At 50.2% G+C, this 20099-nt stretch overlaps 1 protein-coding gene across 3 annotated transcripts in view; it reads right to left on the reverse strand.

The window, feature by feature from the left end:
- SRRM1 (serine and arginine repetitive matrix 1) overlaps positions 1-20099 on the reverse strand; it is a 605541-nt gene that overhangs the window by 382765 nt on the left and 202677 nt on the right. For all 3 annotated transcript variants that reach the window (XM_086956396.1, XM_086956395.1, XM_086956397.1), the window contains exon 11: positions 19118-19210. In XM_086956396.1, the coding sequence (XP_086812522.1) occupies positions 19118-19210 (93 nt within the window). The remainder of the gene's footprint in view (positions 1-19117; positions 19211-20099) is intronic.

Raw genomic sequence — 20099 nt, forward strand, 5'->3', positions numbered from 1 at the left:
CACACCTTGGCTGCAACTCTTAGCAAGGGATCAGTAGGTAACACATAGTGTAGGTAGGTGCATCACTTACACCACACTAGAAGCAGTATGTCGGCCACAGGAGGAAACACTGAGTCTCCCCTTGTGTCAGTTGACCCTCCACAGGTCATCCCTTCAAAATATACTGCTCTTAGCTTCCATGAGATGAGACAAGTGTGTACTCTCAGGAAACTAAAACAGGGGTCTAACCCCACCACTTCCTTTCTGATTGGTCTCTTAGAGGCTTATGATGCCAGTAGGGCTGGTAACCCAGACCCTTCTAATCCAGATGGAAGTTTGCCCTCCTTACAGGGTCCCTTTGATATCCATCCCCTCCTTGAGGCAGATGTTGCTGAGGATGAGGATGAGTTATCAGGGGATGAGGCAGATAAGGGACAGGTAGAAGTCAGCAGACTAAGCAGGTCCAACTTAAGCAGACATGAGCTTGGTACTGGGGAACTCCTGGGCCCACTCTCAGGTCAGCTTAACATTGGGAATGGACGAGTTAGGTCTCTATCAAGAGGCTCTAGCAGATCCTTTCGAACCAATGGCTCTCTCAACTCTTCTCACAGAGGAATGTCTTCCCCTAAGAGGAGAGTGTATGAAGCTGAAGAAAGGGCAGTCAAACTGAGGATTGAAAGGGAAGAACTTGCCCTGGCCAAAGAGAGACTTGCCCTTGCTAGAGAGCAAGAATTATGTGGGCTAGTTCCCACTGGTGGCAGCAATAAACCTAGCAATAGGGAAAGGAGTTTTGATACAAAGCACCTGAATAAGATAGTGCCCCCCTTTAAAGAAGGGGATGACATCCACAAATGGATTACTGCTTTGGAGAGAGCCTGCACTGTGCAGGGTGTTCCCCAAAGTAAGTGGGCAGCTATCTTGTGGCTCTCCTTTGATGGTAAAGGTAGAGATAAGCTCCTCACCACAAGGGTGGAGGATGCTAACAATTACCAAGTCTTGAAAAATGTACTGGTTGATGGGTTTGGTTTAACCACTGAACAATACAGGATGCTGTTCAGAGACACCCAGAAAACTCAGTCTCAAGATTGGACTGACTTTGTTGATTGTGCCACTAAGGCTTTTGAAGGCTGGCTACTGGGTAGTAAGGTTACTGATTTTAAAGGATTGTATAATCTAATTATGAGGGAGCAAATCTTAAATAATTGTCAGAACCAGTTAGTACATCAGCACCTGGTAGACTCTGAGTTGACCTCTCCACAGGAATTGGGTAAGAGGGCAGACAAATGGGTCAGAACCAGGGTTAGGCCTAAAAACCAGGGTGGTGACCAGAAAAAGGAATCAACCAAGCCTCAAGAGAAGGGTGGGGATAAATCCACAGAGAAGACTTCCCTAGGGCCCCAAAACTCCAACAAGGGTGGTGGGTCCCAGAACACTCCTTCAGAACAGAAGAAACCTTATTGCCATACCTGTAAACAGGTGGGCCATTACAAAAGTGATGCCAGTTGCCCTAAAAATGGTAATAAGGGAAATACACCCCCAGGTAATACTCCTAAACCTCCTGTTACCACTAGTGGTAATCCCCCAGGTGGTGGGAGTGCCCCCAAGAATGTGGTGGGCATTACTTTGGGCAATCAGGAGGACTATGGCTTAGCCAGGTTCCCTGGCCACACTCTTGTCTGTGAGACTGGCATGGGGTTTGCCAACTTCACTACTGGACCCCACATTTTGGGAAAGTATAGACAAGAAGTGTTAGTGAATGGTCAGAAAGTTGAGGCATTCAGAGACACAGGGGCCAGCCTCACCATGGTGAGTGACCATCTGGTCCCCTCTGCTCAACTGACCCCTGGTTTTACTTATCAGGTGACAGACATTCATGGAATGAAGAGAAGGCATCCCATGGCAGTAGTCAAGCTCAGCTGGGGTAATGTCACAGGGCCCATGAGAGTGGCAGTGACAGATAACCTACCTGTAGATTGCTTACTGGGGAATGACCTGGAACTCTCAGCATGGGCTGAAGTGGAACAAGAAACTCATTCCAGAATGATAGGCCTATCCAGACAGGTTAGTGGGGCAGTAATAGCTACAGCCCCAGTCCAAGCACCAGTCCTCCCTGAAAAGGTTGGCAAGGTTGAAATGGTCTCAGCCTCTACTCAGACAGATAGTGAGGTTGTGAAGCCTGAAACAATGGATCACTCCACTCAAACAGAGAGCCTTGAGGAGGAAGAAGAGTCTCCCCCCTCCCAGACACTAGGTGAGAGCCAGCCTCCTCAGGGAACTGACTCTACCCCTGTTGAAGGAACTGCCCCAGAGGTAGTCAGGCCTAGCCTGGCAGAGCCCCTGATGGCAGTGGACCCTTCCCAGGTGGGACCCAGTCTGGAGCAGGTAACCTGCACCTCTCTACCCTGCCTCAGTCAGCCCAGGGCTGAAGAGACCAGGGAGGCCAGTGGTGGACCCCAAAGGGCCCCCTGTCCAAAAGAACCACTTAATCAGCAGATTAGGGTCACTGAAGCTGGTAAACCCAGCCAAGTGAAAATAAGTCAGACTCCTGAGGGATCCCCCTTAAAAGTAGTTAGGGAACTCCCACAGCTGGACACTGTTGGGCACAGCCAAACATGGGGCCTAAAAACCCCAGACCTGACCTGTCCCTCCAGTAAGCCAAACAGAGGGACCCAGCCTCCAGCTTTAGGTAGCCAGAGGCTGACCCTGAGAGCTCAGTGCATCTCAGCTAAAGAAAGAAAGGCACATATGATGGATGGTGATTGGAGGAAGTTGAGCCCAAAGGTAGAGGAGCCTCACTTCAGTACTCCATCCCAGCATCAGCCTTCTTCTTTCCCAAGACACACCAGAGACAGAGATTCCCTATGGTGGAGACCCTCAGATACCCTTAGGGTGAGGGGTTGCCTAGTGGACCATGACACAGGGGGAAACCAAGCCAGAGCTGGTCCTTCCTTATATGGCCACTTAGGTAATAGAGGCTTACCTGGACAAGGATAGCCTTATCTCCTTTCGTTTGGGGGGGGGTTGTGTAGGAAGGTACATCCTGACTATGGTTGCCCCCAACTTTTTGCCCTGTGTTTTAGCTGGTTTTGGACATAGTCGACCTGGGACCCTGCCAATCAGGACCCCAGGCCTACTGCTCTCTCTTTAAAATGGATTCCATGTACCCTAGGTACATTTCCAATTGGTACTGGGCCACCCTATCAGACCCTGTAACTCAGGGCATAGGTGTACCCAGGGCTGCCAGGGGCTGCAGCATGTATTGTGCCACCCCTGGCTGGCCTCCTAAATTTGACACAACTGGCTGCATGACAGCTGGGGCAAAGTCGTGTAATCACCCTTTGCTGTAGGTGTAGTATACCTATACCTAACCCTAACATGGACACACAGATTCCTATCAGTCACTCCTATGGCAGGCCTTGACAATCCTGAAGGCAGAGTGCTTGGAATCGTGTGAGATGGTGCTCTGGCATGAGCTGAGCCTGTCTGCAGCTTGCGGAATCAAGTCCTAATAGCTGCTCCATGATATCGCATACCATATACTCTTAAGTGCATTATAATCCTCGCGGTTAAATGCTATCTTTGGTATTGCTTTATCAAAACATGTCGAGTAAGGTGTCATACGAATTGGAATACTAACCCCTCGCCAATTCTGGCGACGGGGTTAGCATTCCACCCTTCTAGAGGGACACGACATGTATGTAACTGTGAACCCCGGTTAAAGTTAACTGAAGCCTCAGCTCCACAAAATGGATGCTGCCACCACAGACACGAGTCTGACCCCCTACAGCTGGGAGTCCTTCCAGCGAGGGGAGCCTGGACAAAGGGTTTCCTGTCAGGGGCGGTGCTAGCACCGTCCCAGACATGGTTTTGTGTATCCTGGGTAGGCAGGGCTTTACAGGAAGGTGACTGCTGAGTGGCACCCCGGTGCTCACTACGCATAGGCCGGTCTGAACCAGTTCCAGGGGCACACCAGCCCCTGGCCTGGGGAAGTCCGGCATGGCTGAGGGGTGTAACCACCCCCCACCTAGTCCCACCCATAGGCAGGACCTAGTCACCGGGTCAGCCCCCTTTTTTAGTATAAAGATGGGAGCGGGCCCCCTGTTAAAATTAGATCATCTTTGGAATCAAGATACCACTTTCTTCGAAAGGACTTCACGATTTCTTCTTCAAGATTCTCCCTTGTGGCTAAGGAGTAGTCACCCTGCATCCGCAGGCACCATCCTAAAGAACACTGCGGTCTGCTGCAAGTCCTTCATCACGAATCCGACGACCCAGCTCGACGAGACCCGGCTTCCCTGGCACCTCTGACCTCTACTCACCTCTACAGCCCAGCTGAGAACCGTGAGTGCGACGAGACCTCAAGGGACCGACGATCGCCAAGACTGCACGACATCTTTACTGCAAGCCCACCGTGTCCTCCACTGGTGAGTGCTTTGGGGTCCGAGAAGCCCCGACCCTGCGCAGCTCCAGCACCCAAGATCAGCCCCCCTGCATCTCCACGATCTGCGTGGGGCCCTTCTGCTGTTTGCTGTGCACCGCGTTGTTTGGCTACTAGCCGGCTGGCTTGTGGCCCTCTGAACGACGCCCAACGACTTCACGACTGCTGGTCTGGTTGCTCCAGGCTGGCCTTTGCTTCCTTCTTCAAGAGAGGCACCCCGGACCCTCCTGGTCCACTCCAGACGCCATTTTAGGTCCACCGCGTGGGCTTGAATTTGCCAAGGCTTTGTTGCCCAATCCTGGGTCCAGCGACGCCGACAGCTTCTATCTTCGTGGGACAGCTCGATCCTCCATCCTGGTCGCCGACAACGCCTCCTGGTCCGTGAGATCTTCGAGTCAAGCGTCACCCACTCACCTAGTCGAGGTGGCTACCATCCGGTGCCCTCCTGGTGCCCACTGACTACTGGCTAGTAGTCTCGAACTTGGTCCCCTCTGCTTTCAGGTGTCATCTATCTTCAAGATCCAGGCTTGGATCCGACTGAACTTTCTTCACTGGTCACCGGCCAGCATCTTTTCTTCCGGCTCCTGGTCCGTCTACGAGGATTCCCGACGTCTTTTCAGACCTATGCAGCTGCAGCCCCTGGGCTAGGTAACTTCGGCATTTCGGTGCCCCAGCATAGCCTCACTATCCAAGGGTCAGAATCTACTTTCGTTTTCTCCCTACCAGGTCGGGTTCGCCCGAGAACACTAACTTTCTAATTCCTAGCTACCATAGACTTTTGTCCCGCATCTCGCGTGAGAGTGCACACACTGCACCCGAGTCCCCTAGGCCTCCTAGACATAATCTAACGATTCCCTAGTCAAGTCCTAGCGATTCCAAAAGCTATTAGTACTGTACTTACCTGCTAGGAATTTCGCATTCCACTTTCAGAGTATATGGTTTTCCGTGCCCCTCGGGCATTTGTATATACTGTGCTAACTTAAGTATTTTTGTAAGAGTTTTGGTTTGTGCTTAGTACCCTGTCCTCATAAAGAGTACAGGGCTGTTGTGATCTTTAAATAAATAACTGTTTATTTTCATAACACTTGTGTGGTGTCCTTTCACTTGGTATTCAAGGGGTATATGTGTGGTAAACAGCTGGCTTAACGCGCCCTCTCGAGTCTTTAGCCTTAGACTGCTCGTATCCACGCTACTAGGATAGCTGGTCTATAAGGTTGACTTACAACCAATCATCAATAAGGGTTGCTGGACTGATACATAGTGTTCACTAGAATAGTGAGCACTGCATATCAGGCCACCTTCTCACAGTCGTCAACTGTTGTCCCGAATAGCGTCTCGCCGTTGAACGGAGTGTTCAAGATGCTGTGTTGCACTTCAGGCTTAAAGCCAGAGATTCTGAGCCATGCGTGTCTTCTTTCCGTGACACCCATCATCATGAGCCTGCTGGAGGTGTCTGCACCATCCAGGGCAGTCTTGAGGCAACAATTTGCCGCATTCTTCCCTTCTTTCACCAGTTTCTCGGCGTTCTGCCCGGACTCCTGGGGTAGGTCTTTCACCAGTTTTCCTAGCTCCTCCATGATCTGGTACATGTGCCTGTTTATGAGGGCATTGGAATTAGCCATGCGCCATTGGGTCGCGGCATTCCGTTCGATCCTTCTGCCCACTAAGTCCATCCTCTTGCTCTCCTTATCAGGAGGAGGTCCAGAAGTGGTGGCCACGTTAGCCCTCTTTCTTGCTGTGGCTGTGATGGAGTCAGCTGAGACCACGCCTCGAATGTAGGCTAGGTCCTTCGATGAATGTTTGTACTTTTTTTTCGGTTCTGGGAGTGACTGCCTTGCATGTTGCGGGCTCCCTGAATGCTTCCATCCCCTGCGCCAAGACGCTGTCGAGCATAGGTAGATACTGGCTCCTTGTTTGCGTGGGGAGTAATGTCTCGAGGAGACAGTCGGCTTTCTGCTTCTCCTCGTCGAGCTTGAGCTTGAAAGCTGTTGCCGCTGACCTTATCACCGAGTTGTAAGCCCCGATGTCGTCTGGCGGCGATGGCCTCGAGGGGTATGTGTCGACCGCCTCTTCTGGGCTTTCGGTGTCGACATCCAGGTAATCCTCCTCCTGCGGGTCAGAGGTGGCCGACTCAGCGTCCAACCTGCTGTCCTCTTCCTCCTCATAGCTGTAAGCCTCGTAGGGATTCTCGTCCTCATCCTGGTCGTCGACCATTTCGGTGCCAGGCTCATGTTCCTCGACCTGTTCCTCTTCCTCCTCGACCACTTCCCGCATGGGTGGCTTGGTCTTGTGGGGAATCGTGAAGGCTCTCATCTTGGCGTGTAAATCCTTTTTCCGCTGCAAGATGTTTTCCATTTCGGCTTCTAGTCGCCGTTTTTCCTTTTCCATCTCGGCCGCGTTGTCCGCGCCGGATTGTTCGGCCACTCTCTTCGGCGCCTGGCTCGTCTGTGAGAGCTTCGGCGTCGAGGCCTTGGACGTCGAACTGGGCTTTGGGTCCCTGTACGGCGTCGAAGCTTTAGGGTCTTTCTCCCTCGACGTCGATCGGTCCTTTTCGGGGACGATCTTCGGCGACTTCTGCTGCTCAGCAGCTCTCGGCGCCAGGGACTCCTTCTCAGAGGATCCGCTGGGCCTGTGGGTAGCCGCGGATGTGAGGTGTCTCTGCGTCGGCGCTTTCGGGGCCTTGCCCTCGTTTTTTCGAGACATGGAGTCTCTCGTGCTCTTGGGGAACGACGAGTCTCCTACCTTATCAGATGTCTTCGTGTAATCGGTCTCTACGACCGTGTAGCTGTCGTCTTCGGCGGCAGCGTTGTGCTCTTCCTCCAAGGACATCCCCAGCTCGTACAGCGATGGCGTTGGGCCTTTTCCTTTGAGGGTGGCGTGCGCTACCCTCTGGCTCTTCCTTACACGAAGGGTCTTCGGGGCGAAGACGGAGCAGGCGTTGCAGTCTTCGCTTCTGTGTTCTAACGGTAGGCAAAGGTTGCAAACCGGGTGCTGGTCTTTCTGCGCGAACTTGTGGTGGCAGTTAGGGCAGAACTTGAACGGCGTGTTGTCCATCATCGAGTGTTTAGGCCTCCCTGGCCGTGTGAACGTCGACGATCGTCGAAGTCCTCGATGAATTCTACTTCCTTTTGCCGGGCAGTGTTCGGCGAAGTCCTTCGTAGTCTTCTTCCTTCGATATCTTCTCCAATTTCGATCTTTTTCTAGTACTTTCTCCAAAAATGTCTGGAGCCCAACGGGAACGATCCAGACCCGACCGCGGAAAAAAGAATCTGAAGATGGCGCCCAAGGGTGGGAGCTTCCGCGGGAAGCATGCCGACGTCACCGGAAATACACCCAGGAAGGGGTGACGCCGACGCCCACCTGGGCGACGAAAAAAAAAACAAAGAAAGGACTACGAATCCGGACCCAACCACAAGACCGCGGAATATGCACAGCATAGTGAATCCAGAAAGATTCACGCTGCAAAACCCTAGCTTTCGTGGGTTCTTTGAAAATGTCCGCAGCATGCTTGAGGACCCCTTTAAGCATAGGCAAAGTCTTAGTGGAACGTTCAGAGGTGGAGAAAGTGTCAAACAAGAAATCTTCGTCCACTGGTTCTGCGTGCATCTCCACGTCATGGTTGAGTGCTGCCCTTTCTATCAGAGCGTTAAACGCCGCCGTGTCCTCAGTTGGCGATGTTTTGACGTTGTAGGACCGGGCGTCTGGTCCAGCATGTGGATCATCAGGGTCTACAGTTTGATCTACAGCCTCAGACCACTGTTGTGGTTCATCCTGATCAGCGTCAGCGTGATAAGCGAAGGCCGCTTGACCATAATCTTCACCCATGTCCTCCTCGCTTTGTGCCGGAGAAAATGCCATTTGCTGCAAATAGTCCTGAACGTGCTCGAAGAGAACTGGTGAGGTGGCAGAGTCCTTTTTCCGCTTAAGAGGAATCTTGTAACCCTCCAAGGGATGTTCAGGCGCGATCTTCCGCTTGTGGATGGTTAGCCTGCCTGACTCCGAGTCGATAAAGAGTTTCGACTGGTTGTCGTATGAGGGTTCGTGGAACACAACCCCTTCAGGGGCGGGCTTCGAAGGCGCCGACGACGTCTTGGCAGGTTCAGCACCTCTGTGGAGTTCGAGTTGCTTCGCTCGAGCCGTTGGCGGAAGACCGAACTTAATCGGAGGGTGTCCGACGGTTTTGGAGCTTGATGTAGTGGTCGATTCAAGCTGCTTCAGCGCTTGAGGAGGATGCTTGCTTGATGGCGTCGACTCGAGCTCCCGGCGTGTAGCATTTCCAGCCTTCGGCGTCGACGAGACCTGCTGTTTCGGGTCGGTTTGGCCTTCGGCTCGAGCTGCTTACTGAGCAGTGGCTTGAGCCCTGAAATCTTCGGCTCGACGGCCTTCTTCGTCGGGAGGCCTTTGGCCTTGTCGCCATGTTTGTGCGTCGACGTCGACAAGGTGACGTGTTTGCTGGTGGAGCTCTGCTTCGACGCTCCAGTCTTCGAGGCGACAGGCACTTTCGACACCGAAGGGTCGCCGATAGTCTTTGATTGGACTGGTGTCGACGTCGAACCGACCACCATCTTAAGTAGTTTCGGTTTCGATTTAGGCTCCGTTGGTTTCGGTTTCGATTTAGAGGAATCGACCGATGGCTCCTTAGATGTATTCTTAGCCTGGCACGGACGTGGGGCTATAGACCGTGTAGGAAGATCTTGGCTAAGGCCTCTCGGCGATGCCTCGACCTAAGCCGGAGGGAGCGTAATGTCAGTTATAGGCCCGCTACTGCGGTTGGGCCTGGCTCATCACTGGAGTCGTCATCAACGGCTCCGATGGCCCCTTTGTCGTCCCCTACCTCGACGACGACTTCTTCGTGGACGTACTCCTCAGCTTCTTCGTCCACCTTGAAGTTGGAGTCATGCTCCGACGCTGGTTCCGACTGCTCTTCAGGAACAACTTCTTCTTCTTCTTCTCCATCTTCGACGCCTTCTTCGTCGTCGGCCTCGAAGATGTTGACCGGTTCGGGCGCCGACTGCCTCGCTGCGCGTCGAAGTTTAAGCGTCTTCTTGGAGCGGAACTTCGAGCAGGCCATACAGCTGGCCTCGTCGTGCTCGGGGGACAAACATTTATTGCACACTGGGTGCACATCGATGTGGGGGTATTTCGAATTACAGACGGGGCATCGTTTAAACGGGCTCCGTTCCATCGTCGTCGTAGTCTGGGCCTGTGGTGTCGAAGCAAGAACCAGCTTCCGACGTCCGGTTCGAAGAACTGGAAGGGAACAGGCTCCGAACGAGACAATAACGTCGCTTTGAAGGCCTTTTGGCCTTAGGAAAGAGTCAATACAAAGTTTCCGAACTAGAGTCGAGAAAGTACATCCGAACCCAATGGCGGAAAAAAAACAATCTGAGGATGGAGAGGATGCCCATGCGCACTGTAGTCCAGGGGAGGAGCCACCTATCTCGTGATACTTTGAAGACTCTTCCAGGACAACAATGTGCAATCATCCGGACCCAACACTAGGCGGCGATCTATGCACAGATATGAATTCAGCAGCCCACATGCCTCGAACATATATATATATAAAAATATATGTATATATATATATATATATATATATATATATATATATATATATATATATATATATATATATGTGGGGCACATATATGATTGTGTTTCCGGGGTCCCGCGCATGGGCGGGAATATTCTAGTGCTTTTGACTTTGATGAGGATCCCCTGGAAGAGAATCTGATGTTAGATTCAGGGGTCCCCCAGGGTCAAGGTTGTACTCTCGTTACACCTTCAGCCGCCCTGGGGTGGCCGGGAGCAGAGGGCTGATGCCCAATGTTATCCAATGGGGAATAGGAGGCCTCCGGTTGGTGGCTGCTGACTAGCAGGCCACTGGGTTCTGGGAGCAAAGCTCCTGGACATAAGCTCAGGGCAAATGGGGGTTAGGGCCAGGACTAAAGATGCACCATCAGCAACACCTGGGCGGCTGAGTGCAAAGTGCTGTTTTGGGGTTGGGGGAATTGTAGCTTTCAATGGGGAGTCTCCGGTTTGCTAGGAATAATGGTACATGCAAACCAGTTTGTAAAATGATGTAAAAGAAGTTAATCAAGTTCATACAGTTATGCGTGCAGATTGGGTATCGCTCACTGATCCACAAGCGTCTATGTAATATGTTGTAAAGCATCACCCCAGGGGTGACGTCCCCTCAGTGCACCATTAAGAATAATGGGGGGGACTAGGTGTCCCTCAGAAACTGGGTATTGGTAATATAGAAAACAATTTGTTCTTTTGGGGGATACAATTGCTGTGATCACTGTATTCAATACAAGGGTAAAGGTATTTCACAGTTTCTTATTAACAATCAAATGAAAAAAAGATTTTAGTTAAGAACACACCAAGAAAACACAGGTAGAGTTGATTTACTCATATTTTCAAAAGATATTAAATGGCTGTCACAGACACAAGTAAATTGCGAAAATACAAAAGTGACTATTGTGAGAAGGTAACGTGGTGACTAGTGAAGTGAGCGGTACGTTATGTACAAAACATACATATGTGACATAAAATAAAAGAATATTTTGAATGTTGGTCCTGTCTCCTTACATGTAAAACAAGACCTAGTTATAATTAATTTTGGTCAAGATAACTGTGTAGACGTGTGATGATCGATTTCGACGTTTCGACCCTGGACACTGCCCGGAATGGTAAGCGTCACCTTAATACATTCTTTTAATATTTTTTGCAAACGAAATCCATATTAATTCAAAGGAGAGCATATGTTTTCAGTTAGTAACACATTTTGTGCCCCAATTTATCGGTCCCAATGCATTTCGTGCTTGAGGGGGCCCTTCATCAGGTAGAAATTCAATATTGATTAGTGGCGAAGTTGCCAATTCCCTAAGGTCAGTCTCAGTGGTATCCGGTTTGCAAAGACACTGCAGGTTCAGGGACGAAAGTCTTCAGGGTGCGACCACCACTTGGAGAGGTACGTTAGGATGTTGGGGGTTGGTTAGGCACCGTCGGTTTGGCCACCCAAGGCCATGGGGCGTCGGGTGCAGGCGTGCCTTTTCCGGTAGGATCTTATCAGCTCCTGGTCTCGCTTGGGGGAGGGGGGGCTTGGGGTGCTGGGGGGCTTCCGGTTTGAGGCTGCAGGCATCTGCTTGAGGCAGGTCAGGGATCACCAGATCTCTGGTCAAGATCGCCGGGGAGACCTCTTGGTGTTGGGTCACTCGAGCGTGACCAGCCGGTGCAGAAAGGGGCAGACCCGCAGATCCTTGCGAAGCTGGACACACTTGTTGAACAAATCAGGTGTTCACAGAGGACAGTCTTTGGGATGGAAGGCAGGCAGGTCCTCTGGTTTCTAGAGGATGCTGGCTGCAGGACACACTGGGATTTCGCAGGAGCAGGTTCGAGATGGGGACATACGGGTATGGCTGGGGGAAGCAGTGTGTGCCCTCTTGATCGCTTCGGCACTGCTGTTGGGTCCATCTTTTCTACTTCTGGTTTCTTTTCGGAGGAAGCAAGGTTTAGGGGTGCCCCTGAATACTAGATTTAGGGGTGTTATAAGTAGGTAAAAAGGATGGGACCAAGGGGTCCCTTTCCTGGGGTCTGTGCACCCCCTATCATGCAACCCTCCAGTGGGAGAGGAGCAAAAGCCTTTCAATGGTTGGACCCCCATCTGCAAGATGGCGGGGACTGAGAGTTGTGCTTCACCACGTCTACCCCCTTAAGGGGTGGAGTTGGGCGAGGTGGGCACACCTCTCTTTCCCACTTGTTATTCCCGCCGGTTCTCCCACCCAAAGTGGGGGTCAGAACCAGTGGGGACCAGCTGCTGAAAGCAGCAAGTGGCCTGGCAAAGCTCACAAAGGCGGCAAGTCTTTGAAGCTTCTCCTTCGTTGACCCTGCCTATCCTGGGGGAGGAGGCTTAGCACATCTTCCCAGTATGTGTTTTTGTTTTTATGCAGGTTTGGGGAGAGAACCTAGGCCCTGGGCACCTGACTGGCAAAAGCCCTGGGCACACTCAGTCAAAGCACATCAGCACTCTCATGGACAGCAGACCCGTCCAGAAAAAAACAGTGTTTAACTATTAAGAACTCTGTCCTGAGGAACAGCATAGGCGTCCACAAGACCCACCTCTGCACCAGACGCCCACGGCCCGAGTCCTAATGGCCCACTGGTCCTGCGAAGGTCCCCCAGCGATTCAGAGCAAGAGTCCACTGTATGCTGACCCCTGCCGGACTCCACATCAATGCATGCAATACTTTCCTGAAATTAAAGGTCACCCAGCACACAAAGCCCACTGGGGAGTTCCACTCAGGGTATACCTTAGTCCCCCAATCATCAGTACTTACCTGGGAACCTGTTGGTTTTCTTCATCAAGCCTCCCGGCCAGAGCCTACAGCCTTTTCCAAAACCAATCTCCCCATTGATTAGCAATCAACGCCAGACGCCATGTTGGCACTGTAAGAAAGTGGCTCTATATATACACTGGTTTAAAGTAAGTACAGTGTGTATAGTGTACCCAGAGGTATGACAGAGGTTAAAGCTAGATATAACCTTACTCTCTAAAGTGGTAGCTTGGTCGAGCAGTAAGGCAGTATCAGAGGACAATGTAAAGCATTTGTTGTAGACACTCAGTCAGCAAAAGGTTTCACTGAACTCTAGGCCAATTGTTTTATATCAAAAGATATAGTTTTATTTTAGAACCAATAGGTATCAAAATATACTTTTCTCAATATGAGAATATGAGTGACTATGTAGTTACTTTGCAGAAAGGCAATAGACTTTGTAAGTACAATAGCTACAGTGGTTGCAATAGGCAACACAATTCTAAACTCAATTTAACATTGAGCTCAATGGCTTTTTCTACATAACTGCAGTTGATTACTTTAAGGATTACTTTTCTAACCACAGGACTGGATCCTGGATTCAGGCCGGGGACCTAAGCTGTAAACAGTTAAGTAAAAGCGTTTTGGTTACAGTTGTGATTTTTAAAGACTATAAATGTATTTTCAAAGTTGACACTTAGAAACTTTTCAGTGAAAACCAAGCAATGTTACCCTATGGGAGGAAATTCAAGTCACAGGTAAAGTAGGTTCTCGTTACTTTTGTGATCTAGTACTGGACTTTTAAGTTCAGTATAGGGACCTCTATCTAAGACAGGTAAGCAATTACGTTTTGGTACATGGTACGTTTTTAAATAATATTTGTAGTTTGCAAAATCGACACTTAATCCCTTCGCCGCGGGGCTAATTCCCCCACGTTGCGGGGGGCCTCGCACTGCGCCGCGGTGCTGATGACAAGCCCAGGCTCATCATGCAGCACAGTGCTCGTGTGCTGGTGACGATCCTGGGCTCGTCATGAGCCCGCCCGCGCAATGGAACGCTCAGCACAGCGGGGGAATTATCCCCGCGTGTGAGCGTTACACGGCTCATGACGAGCCCAGGCTCGTCACCAGCACACTAGCACCGTGCTGCATGACGAGCCTGGGCTCGTCATCAGCAGAGAAGAGGTTAAAAGAAATTTCACAGAAAATCAGTCAATGCAGGTAACTGGTAAGTACAGTCCGGATTACTTTTGCGGTTCAGTACTGGGCTAAAAGGTACAGTACTGGCTTCTCCCCTGATCACAGGTGAGTAATTCGGAATTCGTTGTTCTGCTGATTTTAGATTAATATTTTAAAGTTTCAAAACTCCACACTTAGAAGAAATTTAAAGTGAAAGCAAGTCAATGTTAACCTATGGAAGGAAAATGAGTTATCGGCTTTTAGGCAAGTACTCGACTGGTATAGTTATGGTTCTGGGCATAGACTCAGGGGTCTCTCAGGGTCGGAAAGCTACAGCAGTTACACCCTCACCGGGTGCAGAGAGAGTAGACCCAATGCAATCCAATGGAGGGTAGGGAACCTTTGGTTGGTGGCTGCAAGCAAGCAGGCCACACGGCTGTGGGAGCAGAGCTCCTGGTCACTTACTCAGGGCAAGTGGGGAAGTAGAGTAGGGTAGTAGTTGCACTTCCAGCGGCACTCGGGCAGCTGGGTGCAGGGTGCTTTTGAGCCATCGGGCGCTCAATGTTATCCAATGGGAAAGTTAAAATGTGAACAAAGGCTGCAGGCTCGGACGGAGATTCTTCAGGTGCGACCACCACTTCGAGAGGTAAGTTGGGATCTTGGAGAAGAGGTAGTTACCCCAAAGGAAGGCACAGGGGACCGGGGGTGCCGGGAGCAGGGGTGTCTTTTAGCATCAGGAATTCTTACCCTCAGCTAGGCGCGGTTGGAGTGGTCCGTGGTTCTGAGGCTGCAGGCGTCGTCTGGTTCGCGAGGAGGGTCTTTGGGCACTCTACTTCGGGTCACAGGTGCCGGGGGAACGTCCTCGTTGTCTTGGTTCACTTAGGCACAGGCCAGGCTCGGCGGGTGCACAGTGGGCTGGATTCGCGGTTCCTGACTGGCACCAGGGGTATTGCTGTTTGAGCAGAGCCACTGCTCGTGGGAGTCCCAGTCTGTTGGAAGGTTCAAGGCAGGCAGGTCCTCCGGGGTTTTCGAGGTTGCTGTCCGCAAGAGACACCGGAGTTTTGCAGGAGTAGGGTCAAGGATCAACAGGCCTGTAAAGTTCTGGGACCAAGTCAGTGGGCATCGTCCTTTTGTTAGCAGCTGCACGGCAGGTCTTCTTGTTTCTTGTTCTCCTTGTTGCTATCAGGATCTGAGGAAGGTTCAGGGTGCGCCTAAATACTACATTTAGGGGTGTTACAGGTAGGGCAAGGGCAGGGACCAATGGGTCCCTGCCCTGGGGTGGGTACACCCCCTAGCCTGCTCCTCTCCTGTGGGAGGAGGGCAGGAGCCTAGCTGTGATTGGGCAGGGCTCCCCATCTTCAAGATGGCCTGAGCCCGGAAGCGTGCTTCACTTCGCCTCTCCCACCTGAGGGGTGGGGTTGGCATAGGCTGGCACACCCCCTTTCCTCACTTAGGGTTTCCCGCAGTTGTTCCCGCCAGAGTGGGGATCAGAACCGGCGGGGGTCAGTTGCTGAGTACAGCAAGTGGCCTGGAGAAGCTCACAACGGCAGTATGCCTTTGAAGCTTCCGCTGCTCATCCTACGGGAGGAGGCCTGGCACCTCGTCCCAGGAGGTGCATTGTTTCAGGCCCCCGAGAGCGGCAGGCTCTCGGTCCAGGGGTCCAGAAACATGTCTGGTGGTGGCAGCCACACAGTCAAGACACAGGGAGCTGGTTAGGTTTCAGGGGGCATCTCTAAGATGCCCTCTGTCATGCATTTTACATTAAATCCCACAGTGGCATCAGTGCGGGTTTAATGTGCCGAGAAGTTTGATATCAAACTTCTCAGTCTTCAGTGAAGCCATCATGGTGCTGTGGAGTTCGTAATGACGACCTCCCAGCACCATATACTCTTTATGGCAGCACTGCACTTGCAGTGCCTAGGAATGGCCCTGGGTACTGTAGGGGCACAGGGCTCATACACATGTGCCCACACCACTGGCATAGGGCACCCAGCCAGAGGTGTGACTGATGGATGCCAGGGCGGTGAGCTTGTGGGCATGGCACACATCCCTGTCGACTGGTTTGTTCTGCAAGACATTCAGCCTGCAAAGGCAGTGTGTGGGTGTCAGGGTGCAGGGCCCCTAAGGGCGGCACAATGAGTGCTGCAGCCCTTAGGGGTCTTCTCTGGTCACCATGCCCTGGGTACCTAGGGTACCATTTACTACGGGCTGACCGGTAGCCAGAGATGGGTTCAACACAGTTTTAGGGAAGAAACAAGCCCTGGGCACCTGTTTGGCAGGAGCCCAGGGCACACTCAGTCAAAGCACATCAGCAATTCAGCAAAAAGTGGGGGCATACCCATGCAAGAAAGAAGGCACTTTCTCACAGGGACACTGCACTCGGCCGCCGACGGTGTAGGTTTGGTACTGCACTGTAGCCCCCCCCAGTGCTCGTCTAAACCCCTGGAGCTTGACGCCAAACACCGCTTTTACTTACCTGTAAACAGCGCCTCTTCGGTCACCCTTTGTCTTTATCGGTTAACATTGGGCACCCAACTCCGAATTTGACCTCTGCAGTCGTCGGCCCCTGAGCCGCTGGTGGTGCAATTCTGGTGCTAACTTGAACCTTGCCTGGTGTTGGCCACCGACCCCAAAGACTGGATTTGTACCACATGTACTTACCTGCAAATCTGCATTCTTGTTTTCCTCCCATAGGTTAATATTGTTGAACTGAAAAATTGCACTAAACTTCTACTTTTTAAAGTGAAAAGTATTTTTATTGAAAAACGTACTAACTTTTTAACGTAAATCTCAGTCTTAAAATAAATCTAGAAAGAAGCTTATTTTTTTAAAATTGGTGTGGAACTCCAGTTTGAGTCGTGTGTCATTTAATAATCCCTGTGTGTATAACAAATGTCTTACACTCCGCTTCCTACAACAGTGAAGACAGATGCATTTGTCCTGGGTTGGGGAGGCCATCTGGGAGAGGTAGAAATCAGAGGCCTCTGGTCTCCAGCTGTAGCTCAAGTCCACATCAATTTGTTTGAGCTAACAATTCACTTGGTGTAGAAGGCCTTCCTGCCCATTATTAAAAGAATGCTAGTGAAGGTGCTCACGAACGACACCACTGACGTTGTACTGAAACAAGTAGAGAGAGGTGGAGTCTTGAGTCATGTGTCAAGAGGCTCTATGGCTGGCTCACTAGAGAATTTCTTAGGTGGTGAATAACCTGGTGGGATTTCTAAACATTTGGGCCGAAGAGCTCAGCCGTTAATGCTGACCAGACTATGAGTGGCAGTTACACTCGGAGGTTGCACAGGGCACGTTCCTAGGATAGGGAGATCTGTGGCTCAATCTTTTCGCCACTATAGAAAATGCAGTGTAAACATGTTTGCGCACTGGAAATTCCAAGGGGAAAATAAACTATATTCTGTCCCTAAAGACGTAGTTAAAGTAGTTTTCAAAAGGTTTGAAAGGACTGCTAAAGAGAAAGAAGCCAAAAAAGGCCAAGCTCAGTGCGCCAGGATCGTGTCACCAGGAGCTGGAAGAAAGAACTAGTTCAACTGCCATTGATTTATAGTTTTCCAGCCTTTTACATTGCAGTCTATTAGGTTACTTTGTTCTTATTTGTGAAAGTTTTCATGACACTATACTGAAGATAGTGACATTTTTCTTCCTTTTTAAATTGGCTTCTTTTTTAAAGGAATTAGGTAAAATTAACTATAAAGCTTTTTATAGGCTGTCAAATGTTTTTTATTTTTTACAGAAATTGGCATTTAAAAAAAAAATCTTGGATTTTTTTTTAATAAAAAGTGCTCCTGGATCATTCGCACGCAGGGATGTGATCTTACGGCTAGAGCTACTGACTTTGAAACTGGAGAACCAGTTTTGTATCCTGGCATTGGCTCACTATGCTAGGATTCGGGGAGGTCACAACCTCCTTGGCCCTAAAAAATGTGTCAGGTCTGATTTTTATGTCAGAAGAGGTATTGCAAATTCACATAATATATAAAACTGCCATAAACTTTTTTTTAAAGCCCCCCAAAAAATGTGCTTACGAACACAAAAGATGCGCATCTAGAGAAGAACATAAGAGTACTATGCAAAAAAAGTTATTGACACTACGTGGATATATTTATAATGTCAAACAACAAAAGAAGAGAGGTCTGGTCAGTCACAAGGCTGCCAGGAGTATGGAGCAAAGAGATAAGAGGGTTTTTTTTATACACAGTCACTCTGATTGAGTAGGAAGGCCCTCACACACCGACCTGGTCAGTGTCATGCTTCATCATCGGGCCCCACCGAAGAGACCGAGTGTCTCTTCGGTGTGCTGCGACGCCAGAAAGACTGCGGAGCTGGTCGTGTGGGGAGGACGTGTTGTGAAAAATAGAAATTAAAAGTGCCTAACAGGGTATCAAAAAAACTTTTAATGAGTGATCCCTAAGACACGTGTAGGTGGTATATGTGTCTGAATTTAAGTGCCAAGGTTGTTAGGATTTGGTTAAAATCAGTCAAATACCACGTGGTTTAAATTAATCAGTCAACATGTTTCTGCCGTACTAGTGGTATGTATTCACCAAGGCATTCTTCAGGACTATACCCCGGCGGTATGGACACTCTAATAGTCCACCCTAACCTGGGGACGTGAAAGTGAAAAAAGGAAAAGTGCTTAAAAATTAGAAGAGCAAATGCTCATTCTGAAAAAGCCCCAAATTCAGGGGTGTGTCAGCACTTTAAAACAGGGCGCTACTAGCACCATGGGTCTCGGGAGGAGGATTGGAGCGCGCCTGGCACATCGCCCTCAGCGCTCACAACCCGCTTCTCAACCTGCAAGAATCCTCAAAACCGGACCCCGACGTCATCGTCTGGGTCCGGTTTTCCTTTTCACTTTTCCTTTTTTCACTTTCACGTCCCCAGCACACCGAAGAGACACTCGGTCTCTTCGGTGGGGCCCGATGATGAAGCATGACACTGACCAGGTCGGTGTGTGAGGGCCTTCCTACTCAATCAGAGTGACTGTGTATAAAAAAACCCTCTTATCTCTTTGCTCCATACTCCTGGCAGCCTTGTGACTGACCAGACCTCTCTTCTTTTGTTGTTTGATATTTAACCGGGGATTAAGAGAGTGTCCTTGATTCTCCCTACCTCTCTCTTTGTTGACATATATATTTATAATGTGTAAACAATCCAACTAAAATTATATAATTAGAAATGGTCTGCATTACCTGTACCAGATGAAGATTGCCTATTTTGTCGTCTATACTGGCGTCTTTGTTGCACAGAATCTGCAGCTGCCATTCTACTCCCTTTGTCATCTTCTACAAAACAAGTGAATGCATATCAAAACTTTGCATTTGAACACATTTTAAACAACTGAACCGATACATACATACGTAATACATACCCACATACATACGTATATACATATCCCCACACACACACAAATATATATATATATATTCACTGAAAAAACCATAGGTTTTAGCCCTTATATAGTTAGGAATTAATATATAAAAAACCATTGAAATTCCTCCTATATAGTTAGCTGGACATTTTATTGATATAAAACCAATGAAATTCGACATATAGTTAGTTGCACTAACTATATATTTCGCGCATCCGCAATCCAATGCATGTAATGCTTTTTCTCGCCTCCTCAGCGTCGTGGACGTCAGGGTTGTGTTTTCCAAACAGCAGATTACACTGCCCACAGCGCACCTCTCACGCCCCAGCGGGATTGTTTTAAAGTTTTGATTACACATTTGCGGACCCATCTTGTATATTTGTTGCACAACGAGCCATAGCCTGCACCCAGATACCAGAGACCCCTCATGCAGATCTCACTGGCATATGCTAGAGGCAGGCAGAGGGCGGCGTATTGTCATTCCAAAGGGGATAATCAGCCTCAATCGGAATGACAATGGGCCGCCCTCGGTCTGTGCGAGCTCAGGGAGGGGCTGCTGCTTCTACCGCTGCCCGCACCCCGCACCCTGCACCCAATCCCCGCACCAACCTACCTACGCTGCTGCTCGGCCAAAGCGTCTCCTCTTCTCCCGGGGCTCCCTCCGCACACGGGAGCCCCGTACCAGCCCACACTTCTCCTCAGGCCTGCATCACCTGGTCTCCCCCTCGGCACGGGAGACCGGTCCGGACATCGAAGGCTTCCCCCAGGCAGGGGGAAGCGGAAACCACGTCCTCCCGGCCCCG

This window comes from Lissotriton vulgaris, chromosome 2_1 (assembly GCF_964263255.1).
Source record: "Lissotriton vulgaris chromosome 2_1, aLisVul1.2, whole genome shotgun sequence".
Classification (NCBI taxonomy): Eukaryota; Metazoa; Chordata; class Amphibia; order Caudata; family Salamandridae; genus Lissotriton; species Lissotriton vulgaris.